Below are 10,795 nucleotides of genomic sequence, written 5' to 3'. Positions count from 1 at the left end.
ATAAACAGAAAGTGTATCTGAAAGATATGCAGGACAGGAATCAGTGAAGAAATTGTGACAAAGGACTGAGAGTTTGTATTGTATTCGTTCTTGAATGCGGAGCCAGTGAAGGGAAGCAAGTAGGGGAGTAATGTGTTGACGTTTCTTCGCCTTGAGCGCGAGTCGTGCTGGACAGTTTTGAACTTTTTGAGAGTTTGGGGCAGCAAGCAAGAAGAGCATTTCCATAATCTAATCTGGATAGAACAAAAGAACAAACCAATGCCATTGTGGCGAATGGAGCTGATTTCTTGGAGTGCTGCATATGCTGACTTACATATCTGGTTGATGTGCATGTCAAGTGTCATGTCAGCTGAAAGCATGTACCCTAAATTGCGTGCGGATGCAGTGAAAGGTATGTCTGAGGTTCCTACCAGGATATATGAATGCTTTGGCAAGTCAGAAAATGAGTGCTTTGACTGAATGACAAGTGCTCCTGTTTTATTTTGAGTTTGTAATCTGTCATCCTTGATTTTCCTTCCAGGTTTATATGTGTAGACACAGCCGGAAATGCTATAGAAGTTAATTCTCTTTCCGTCCGGGAGGAACGTGGAAACTGTTTTAATGAAACGAATTCCAACGTCAGAGTAGTGCTCCGTCGCAAGGTTCAACAACTTGAAGCAAAGACACTAAGGATGCACGTTGTGATGGGTTTGCTTTTCATTCGTCTGGCACACATTTTGACAGGCGACAATCACAGATACAGATCGCCTTAGGAATCAGATATGTTATCATTTACTGTTTTCCTCCGTCACTGTCTTTCAGTTCTTCAACAGACAAAAGTCACGCATTTCCAGCAGACAGGACTCAAGACATGTCGTGAACTCGCGACAGTCGGTGTCTTCGCAGTCGTTGTAAGAAGTGACGCAGAGAATCACGCAGTCTGGGAACAGTTTGTAGCCCACGCCGTATCCATCTGGAGTGAGGGGCGCGAAGAAACCGAAGGTTTTGAAGATGTTTGGAACCTGTCCACAAACACATAGGTATGCACAGTGAATCCGGGTGGATTTGTGTTTAGTCTTTGAAGGAAAGAAAGGAAAGAAAAATATAATTACGAATAAAAGAACGAACGAGCGCTAACCACTGGCAAGACAAGGGTTTCTGATGGCAGGTTTGGACTGATTCATTAGTACCAGATTTGCAAATCCTGAGTACATTATTTCTTGAGTTGGGCTGTTTCGGATCTTGCTGGGTCAGATTGTAGACAAGTTATTGCTTCCAAGCTAGACTCACCTGACTTGTGGACAGAGGGAAGTAGAAAGCTTTCTGGAAAGAAGGGTCGGAGAAGAGCGGGATAGAGTCCAACACGTTCAGTTCACGTGCCGCCTCTCGTAGACCAATCAGGTGACAGTCCGTACCATAGCCTGCAACAACCTGAAAAAAGATCAACTCATAAGTTATTTGCAGTTATTTCCACACAGGATTGTTATTTGCCTTCATCTATTTCCCTCCAATTTTTTTACTCTGTCTGTCTGTCTGTCTCTGTCTGTTATGACTTCAGAATGTATACTGTATTATAATTCCGTGTTCCCCTTTATTATTTGCAAAGTTAGTTCCACACAGGATGGTTGGTTGCCTTCATTTATTCCCCTTGAATTCGTTACTCTCTCCCTCTGTCTCTGTCCCTCTCACTCTCTCTTTCACTGTCTGTTATGACTTCATAACGTATACTGTATTGTTGTATTCAGTGTTCCCCATTTATGTGGGGCTATGTCCTTATATGAATAAATCATTCATTCATTCATTCATTCATTCATTATCTCTCTCTTTCGCTCTTTCAGGACACACACACACACACACACACACACACACACACACACACACACACACATGCACACTGTTGGTGACAAGAATGGAACTTTTTAAAAATTCAGTTTAAAAAAATTAAAGTTTCACAGTATCTTCACTTTACTGAGAACGAAAGAAGGAAAAGAAAAGAAAAGAAAAGGAGACAAACGAGCTTACGTCATTTTTGTATTTCTCCTTCCAGTCACAAGCTGCTTCAAACAAAGCAAACTTTTTTGCTTCCTGAAAGATGAGAAATAACACTTTTCAAAGGAGATTCATGACGCTGTGCCTTTTTGCGTGTGCGTTCTTAGCAAATACGGCTACTTCGAGGGTAATGACAAACCCTGCAACAGTATTTGTTACTTCTCCACTTCTGCTGCTGCTGTGACTGCTCAGTCTACCTACCACTATTGCTGAAGTTGTTGCCGCTGCCGCTGCTGCTGCTACACTACTTCTACTGCTACTACTACTACTACTACTACTACTGCCGCCAATGTTGCTTACTCCTTAAACCGTTCCTGTTCCATAGACCTCTACTGTCCGTCATAAGACTATCACTCGACAACATAAAAAAAATGTGAGTACATTTTTTACTAGTTCGATTTAACTTCAGTTAGGTTCTGAGGATGTTTCAGGATCCTCAGCGCCTGGCCTGTTTTCGGACGAAGGTGTTTGGCTGATATATCACCGAAAGATGTTTGGGAAGCACCAACTGACAACACAATCGTGAAAAGAAACAAATGAAAATTATCATCATGATTTAAAAACTGAAACGGAAAGTGTAAGAAAAAACAAAGTATTGAATGTGTTTTCTTGGATTGGATTTTTCATACGATTTATCCCTAAAGGGAAAATGTGAACATTACTATTTATTTTCTTTGTTTATTAATAATCAGAAAGGAGTGTCTTTACGTCGTTATGTTGTTTATCCCTTGGTAAGAGTGAAGTCAGAATGCGAACGTTGTGTGCGAGTCTATGTCGTGTCAGCTTGAGTTGAGTGAATGCGGCAGTGTGACACAGACAATATCATTATTCCAAAGTGATCATCGTCAAGTTTCCTTTCAAGTGTAAGCAATAATATATGCTACTTCTGCTGCTGTTCCGATCACTCAGCATACATACTACTACTGTTGCAGCTGTTGCTGTTGCTACTGCTGCTGCTACTACTACTTTTACCAATGCTACTACTACAGTTGCTTATTCCTAAAACCGTTCTTGTTGCCTAGACCTCCCATGTCCGCCATAAGACTGACACTCGACAACATAAAAATTGCTCTGCCACCCTTTTTTAATTATAATTTTGATGTAGCGACGTGCATCGGTATCTTTATCCATTGATCTATCCTTATTTTCCATCAGAGCGCATGCAAAAAATATTATTCCAAAGTGATTATCGTCAAGTTTCCTTTCGAGCGTAAGCCTACTCACAGATGTGTGTATCTCCCTGCACATGGCTTGGATCCATGTTAGCACAGCTGGTGAGTTGATCCGGATGTTGTCTTCACGACCCTGTCTGAACCGACGTAAGGTGGCGCTCTCGTACGTCATTGCCATCCGGCCATGCATTCTGACACATCAGAAACCAGCAGAAACACTGAATCATTTTTCTTTGAATGACTGCGGCAGGTTTAGGCATTAGAAACCAATAGGAAATGCTACATCATTTCCTTCCAGTCAGAAATGTTGCGTCATTTTTTTTATTTTTATCTAATGCTGCAGTCTGACGCGCACCAGAAACCAATCAGAACAACGGTTGCTTTTGTTGTTGTTTTTAAATTTGTATTAGCAGCAATTTGGATACGAATAGGACAGAAGTGTTGTGACTTTGCTGAGAAGGGCTGGGACATGGTGACTCTGCTTAGAAGGGCTGAGATATGTTGGCTTTGCTGAGAAGGGATGAAATGTTATGACTTTGCTGAGAAAGGTCATGTTTCACCTTACTTTCGTGTTTTCATTCAATTGTAATTAGGCCTTCTGGAGGCTACCGTACTTTTTATTTCTTGGAAGTTCTCTCACTCCGCGCCCGCCGTTCATGTCATTCATCAAAGTGTTTCACTGAAGAGGGCAATAGTGTTGTGATCACTCCGAGAAGGGATAAAGTGTGAGGGGGGTGAGGGGTGAAGTGAAGTGTTCTGATGAAGCTGATGCTGATCTGACTTGGTTAACAGAAAAGCTAAAGCATTGTGATCTTACTGCGGAGAAAAGTGTTGTAATTTGGCCGAGAAGAGTCAGAACACGACTGTCATTTAACTGAGAAGGGCTACTATGCTGTAACACAGTCGAGAAGTGCTGAAATGTCGTGCTGACCCGAAAAAATTGGCTTAAATTATCGCGATCCTGCTGATGTAGATTAGTCATTGTGATGCTGCTGGCATAGGCTAATTTTAGTGAAGCTGTTGATACAGACTAATTATTGTGATCCTGTTAATAAAGACTAATTATCGTCACCCTGTTGGTGTATACTAATTATCATGATCCTTCTGCTATAGAATAAAGTGAGGCAAGCTAAACTGTTGAAATGCGAGAAGAGTTACACAGTGCTGTAGTTTAAGATCATAAACCTAATGTTACTGACCTGTAGTATGCCATTTGGATAGCTAGCTGTAGAAAGGTGTCTGGGCTGATGCCTTGACTTTTGGGAAATTCCCGACCAAACTCGTTAAATCGCCTTCCGCACAGACCTGGCCTCTGTACATTTCTGAAGACATGAAGGAGATTCGTAAGTACATTTCAAGTTGCTGCTGTCGTTTGTATGTTTTTGTTTTGAGGAGCGACTGTGCAAATATTGTGGAGGAGACGTTCGTCTGAACGTTTTGTGTCAACATATTTTATTGTCTCTTTCATTCCGTCTAAACACGTTCAAAACATGGTGTGCGTCTGTGTGCGTTCGTATAAGTGTGTGTGTGTGTGTGTTTGGGGGGATCTGTGTGTGGGTGGGTGTGTCTGTGTGTGTCTGTGTTTTCCCTTACCGGTCCACCTCCTCTTTAGCACGTGCAATGTCAGACTCTATCTCAGAGGTCGTGGTCCATTTCAGCCACAATGGTTCTGCCAGACAGCGTGGATCCTGTCCTTCGTTCCGCTCACATGTCGGGTGAGAACTGAGGCTGTTTATCACAGTATTTCAGCAGTCAGAATAACAAGAGACTACAGTATCTTCTAAAAAGTAAACCTGACCTTTTTGCCAAGGAAGAATGCTGAGGCTTTAGAAAGGCTTGTCTCAACCAATATCCCCACGTAGCAGACATTCTCAACAGGAGTGATATCTTTTGATTACACACACAACACGTACACTTTATTCACATTGCGTGACTCTGTAAAATGTACCCTTCACACTTAACGAACAATAAAAAGACTGACGTTTTACAAAACAACAATATATTTTTTTCATGGTTTGTTTGAGAACGCATCCCGTCACTTAGAACAAATTAACAAACGAACGAACGAGCAGAAGAGCGAACGAACGAATGGACAGACTTTATTTGATTCGTGGATTTTCGCATGAGTGCTACCTGTTTGGATGTGAACAATGTGAACGAATAAACAAATTAATGAAGGTGTAAATGAAACAAAATTACCTTCTGGTGATGGCGTAATCCATGACCACCATCTGTGGTCTTGCCTCTGACACAGAGTGTTCTGTGACCACAGCAAAAGTGCCGTCTTCAGACAGAGTCCACTGCACACACATATCAGGTGTCGTGGTGTACACAAAAACGTTTTAAGCATAAAACAACAACTCTGAGATTATTGCGCTCAGTAAAGCAAGTAAAGTAAAAGGTAAGAGCTCGGGAAAAATGGATTGAGGAAGGAGAAAAAAGTACAAAATTCTTCCTCTGCTTAGAAAAATCTAGATCAAATATGAATTTATGATAAGTATTTGTAAGAACAATGGAGAAATAGTATCTAACCAAATGGAAATATTAGAAGAACAAGTTAGATTTTATTCAGGTCTCTTCAGTCAGACAACACGAACAAAAAATATTACACAAGCACCAGAAAATTTCTTGAAAGATGAACAAGTCACAAAATTAGATCAAGATGAAGCATCATTATGTAAAGGACTTATTAAAGAAGAAGCCAGCAACGCATTGAAACAAATGAAAAATGGGTCGTCTCCAGGTAGTGATTGATTAAGCACTGAATTCATGAAATTCTTTTGGATTAAACAATTTCAAAAATAAAAAAGCTTGTAACTGATTCTTTCAATGGATCGTTTGCAGACGAAGAAATGTCTTATACACAGAGACGTGGAATAATCAAACTTTTACACAAAGGAAAAGAATTATCACGTAATGAATTAGATCACTGGAGACCAATAACTCTAATGAACACAGACTATAAAATAATGGCAAAAGCCCTCGCAAACAGATTAAGTAAAGTAATATATAAGTTAATTAATCTGGACCAGATTGGATACTTGAAAGGAAGAAACATTTCATCTATAATTAGATCCATCGATGATGTCATCGATTATCTGAACCATACAAAGGGATCAGGATATCTCCTCGCCCTAGATTATTACAAAGCATTTGACTCAGTTTCACGAGATTTTCTGTTGCACACATTTAGAGTATTTGGGTTTGGTGAGCAATTTGTAAAATGGATTAATATTTTGAACAAAAAGACATTTAGCAGTATCAGTCATGGAGGATGGATTTCACAGCCCTTTCCCGTTACTTGTGGCATCAGACAGGGATGCCCATTCTCACCCTTAGCTTTCATTTTAGCTGTAGAAGTACTAGCAATCAAGATTAGAAACAATATAAAAGGAATAAAACTTTCTACTGACAGACAAATTGACAAGCAATGAAAATAAAAGTACTAGCGGATGATACAACTCTTTTTTTGAAAAACAAAGACATGTTAAAAGCTTCCAACATCATAAATGATTTCTCAACATTCTCAGGCTTGGTATTAAATCAAAAGAAAAACTAAGACCATGAAACTTAACAGGTTGTGAAGACCAAAACCTTTCTTTTGAAGTAACAAAATTGATAAAGTTATTAGGTATTTACTTTTAAAAAAAAAAAGGCATCAGAGCCCAAAACATTGAAAAGAATTGGGAGGGGAGAGTAGAAAAGGTAACAAATTTGATAAAGACTTGGAGTCGAAGAGATCTAAGCATACATGGGAAAATAGTAATTGTTAAATCTCTTCTGGCAAGTCAGTTTACGTATTTTATGCAAGCAATTGGTTTGCCAGGCCATATTCTTACGAAAATAAACAGAACTCTTAAACAACTTTATTTGGCAAAGAAAACACACAAATAGAAAAGCACATGAAAAAATAAAAAGGAAGGTAATGGAAGGAAATTATGACACAGCGTGATTAAGAATGATAAATATGGTCAGTTACAAAAGTGTTTTTTTTATCTGCAATGGGTTGGAAAACTTTTCAACACTGCAGATGAAAACCGCAGTTACATCCCAAAATGGCAGTTTAAACAATATGGAAAATGGCCAAAGGTTCTTGACGTAAAGTGCAGACCTAATCAATTAAAAAAAATTGACAATATTGCAAACGAATTCTGGAGAAAAGTTCTCCGTACATATTTAGAAACCAAACCAACAGAATCAGCAGAAAACGTACATTTTCACAATTTTCAAAATAAACTTTTGTGGAATAATAGTTGTAACAAGGAAACGCACCTCGCCGAAATCGCGCATCTGCATGACGTCAAAATTACGGAAAGCAATGGATGACGCAACTCTATGGAATCTTATCGCGTCATCGCCAATGCCTCTGTAACTGCATTCATGATGAAACGGAATTTCGAGAGCTCAAATATTTTGTTGAAATTAAGAGGTGAGAGAATAGATTGAATTTATGAATTTTATCTATTGGATGATCTTGATATGGAGAATGGATGAACTTACTTGAATTACTTGTTTTAATTGTTATTTCAGGTTTTTTTGTATTCTTAGGATTTTCTTGCTGGGAGAAAATGAATGAGCTCGCCAAAATGGGTTGGCTCATTGACTAATTTAGATCTCACAGTATTTCTTTAATATTCTTGTAGTAAAATTAATGAAAAGGTAAGGTGACCAAGATGGAAGCAGAACGAAAGATTATTTCATCGTTTATTTATGCCAATAAGCCACACATGCAAAGTCTTTAGCATACCAGCGGTATAACCCACACGGATCGATGAACAGGACTTCTACAAGACCTCAAACATCGTACAGTTCAAGTTTAATTAGGATTTGCTTCGGATCTAAAGATTTAGAGATCCAGAAAAGTTTAGATCTAAAGGGAAGGTGAGCTAGTTAAGAATTGAAATTAATCTTTGGGTTCTAAAGGGAAGGAATTGTAAATTAACTATTGCATTAGTTGGTTTGATAATAATTGATGACATTCATTTTAAGCTGCCTAAGGCCAACTGGTAAAACGTCCAGTGTATTTCATGTTGTATTCCTGGCGTTTTGTTCGTGCCTGTCTCATTTGTTTCCGTTCTGTTCTTGTATTATAATGAGTATAAAGAACTAAGAAACTTAGGCCAGATGTTCCACTGTGTTGTGTCCAGCTCCAGACCGGCCCAGAAAATGGAAGAAAGAACTGGTGCCAGGAGGTTTTGACGTGATTTTTTTTAAAGACTGTGACCCTACCTCTGAAGAACTTTATGTTCCAGCGCGCAGAACGCAGAACCAAAGATGCTCACTACACGAAGTCTTCTTCCTCTACAGACTTCACCAGCTGGAGGTCGTCACCTCTTCGGCGCCCCAGTGAAAAGGTTATACAATTACGGCGAAGAATTCACCCGGCCAGTTGAGTAGAAGAATTCACCCGGCCAGTTGAGTAGATGTCATATATATATAAGGAAACCACCATCAAAGAATCTTATACTTATCCAAGGACCCATAATAGCTTCCTAGAGACTTTAACTGAACCTTACTAATAAAGGAAACAAAAAAAAAAAAAACAAAAAAAACCATTGGAAAGTAATCTGGGACAATTTGTGGTTGTTTCAAATGAAATTGTTTAGAATACAATTTGCTGTGCTCTTTGTTAACCAATTCGCCAAAAATTGAAGATAGTAAAAAACAACTTATTATTGTTATATTAGAACAAAGTTTTTTTCTCATAATTTTTGGTTTCGTTGGCTGTGAGGAAGTTGGACACATTACAGAACTGATAAGAAAAACATGTATCTGGCAAAATTTGAATACCAAAAAATAGAAAACTAGTAGAACCAGGAACAACACACAGAAAGAACCGTAACAATAGTCTCATACAATTTAAGAAAAAAAAAGGTTTTTTTTGTTTTGTTTTGTTTTTTGCTGCCCCATCATCTGCACCATTTCAGTGGCATTACTCCCACGCCACTCATTTAGATTCCCCCATACACGGCCACACCCGGGTTCGTCCGTCGCAGTTCCAGCGTCGGCAGTCCACAGGGAACCATCGATGTTAGGTCGCCTGGAGGCCACACACCAGAGGAGACCCTGCACTGCTGCTGAGTCACTTCGGTGGTGTTCAGTGGTGCCTGTTCTGTTTTAACGTACTTAGGACATCACCTACTAAGCCCCCTACTAACGACAATAATGGCTTAGTCGCGGAGCCAGACTGAGTGAGCGTATCTCCCAGAGTGGAGACCGCCACCACGTCCCTCAAACAACAGCTCCCCATGAATCTGACAACATTGACAGGACTCACCCCAAGCACAGAAGTGGAGGCCGGGGTATCGAAACTGAGGTCACCATGAGAGCAGGGTATGAAAGGTCACAGACTTTGAGACTATTTTGTTTATATTGATGACGATGAAGGAAAAGGAGGATGACGATGATGATGACGATGTTGCTATGGAGGTCCATTTTGGTTTGGGACTGCGTGACAAGGCTGTACTCTACGCTTCCTGTCATAATGATATCCCGGCGTTAACCAGGCCCGAGAGATACAGACACTTGCAGTGTTGGTCAGGTAATTAGAGCAACACACCCAAAGACGCATCCTTGAAGTGGATGACACTCGACTGTGTGGTCCCAGTCTCCCCATTTAAGCCCACAGCACACTCAACTCTGGGTAGGAGCCGGCCACGGGCCGAAAAACCCACCTCCGCTGGGATTCGAACCCGCGTCCTCCCAGCCGTCAGTCCGCGACGCTAACCACTTCGCCACGGCGGCTGGTAAAAAAAAAAGTATTATTCTTTCCTAATTGGTCTAAGATTGAAATAGACAGAAGTATGGTTATGATTAAAATTGAAGATAAAAGACCAAATACATTGGAGGAAATCCAAAGGAAAGTACTTCAAAACAATGCTGTCACTTATTTTGAATATCACGCTTTAATGAATGCTATTCCAGCAGAATGGAAAGAATGGATCAGTCAGGCAGACACACAAATTCACACTTTGACAAATGAAAGACATTTTGCAAACAACTTAAATGATAAGCCAAAAGTAATATCAAAATATTTAGATAATCAAACAAATGACAGAGATACAAGAAATCCGTGTGCATGTGGATTGTGGAAAAGAAAATTTGGCAATGAATTAAATAAAGATATCTGGCTAATCCCTCATTTTGCAACAAAAGAATTACGACTGCGTGAACTGCAATGGAAGATCCTCCATAACATATACCACTCAAATATTCTGCTACATAAAATGAATGTGACTGATGACAATAAATGCACGACTTGCAAAGATGTAGCAGATTTTATTGAACACTTCTTTTTTGAATGCCCAAATGTCAGTAATTTTTGAAAAGCAGTTGAACGTTATGTAAGCAGTAATATTGGGGAAAAAAGAGTACATTTGACAGTAAACAAAGTCTTGTTTGGTTTTGAAAACAAAGAAATTAAAAATTACACGGTAAATACTATAAACATAATACTTATTGGAAAGGTGTGTATAATAAGTATTGCCAAGAAAACTAAAACATCATCTCCAATCTTTGTAATTTTTGAACAGCAAGTCTCAGGTCGAAAAATACAGTTCGTATAGGTACAGAATAATCATAATGCTTGACAACAT

General features: G+C 39.4%; 1 protein-coding gene across 1 annotated transcript in view; it reads right to left on the bottom strand.

The window, feature by feature from the left end:
• Nucleotides 1-600: 600 nt before the first annotated feature.
• LOC143289937 (uncharacterized) overlaps nucleotides 601-10,795 on the bottom strand; it is a 45,033-nt gene continuing 34,838 nt past the window's right edge. Inside the window, exons 20-26 of the mRNA XM_076599240.1 lie at nucleotides 5,400-5,500; nucleotides 4,794-4,928; nucleotides 4,400-4,522; nucleotides 3,253-3,391; nucleotides 2,002-2,064; nucleotides 1,270-1,410; nucleotides 601-1,001 (exon numbers count right to left, since the gene is read on the bottom strand). Of these exons, the coding sequence (XP_076455355.1) occupies nucleotides 798-1,001; nucleotides 1,270-1,410; nucleotides 2,002-2,064; nucleotides 3,253-3,391; nucleotides 4,400-4,522; nucleotides 4,794-4,928; nucleotides 5,400-5,500 (906 nt within the window). The 3' untranslated portion in view covers nucleotides 601-797. The remainder of the gene's footprint in view (nucleotides 1,002-1,269; nucleotides 1,411-2,001; nucleotides 2,065-3,252; nucleotides 3,392-4,399; nucleotides 4,523-4,793; nucleotides 4,929-5,399; nucleotides 5,501-10,795) is intronic.

The sequence above is a fragment of the Babylonia areolata genome, chromosome 1 (assembly GCF_041734735.1).
Source record: "Babylonia areolata isolate BAREFJ2019XMU chromosome 1, ASM4173473v1, whole genome shotgun sequence".
Classification (NCBI taxonomy): Eukaryota; Metazoa; Mollusca; class Gastropoda; order Neogastropoda; family Buccinidae; genus Babylonia; species Babylonia areolata.
The sequence above is the reverse complement of the archived record's forward strand: the minus strand, read 5'-3'. Positions and strand labels throughout refer to the sequence as shown.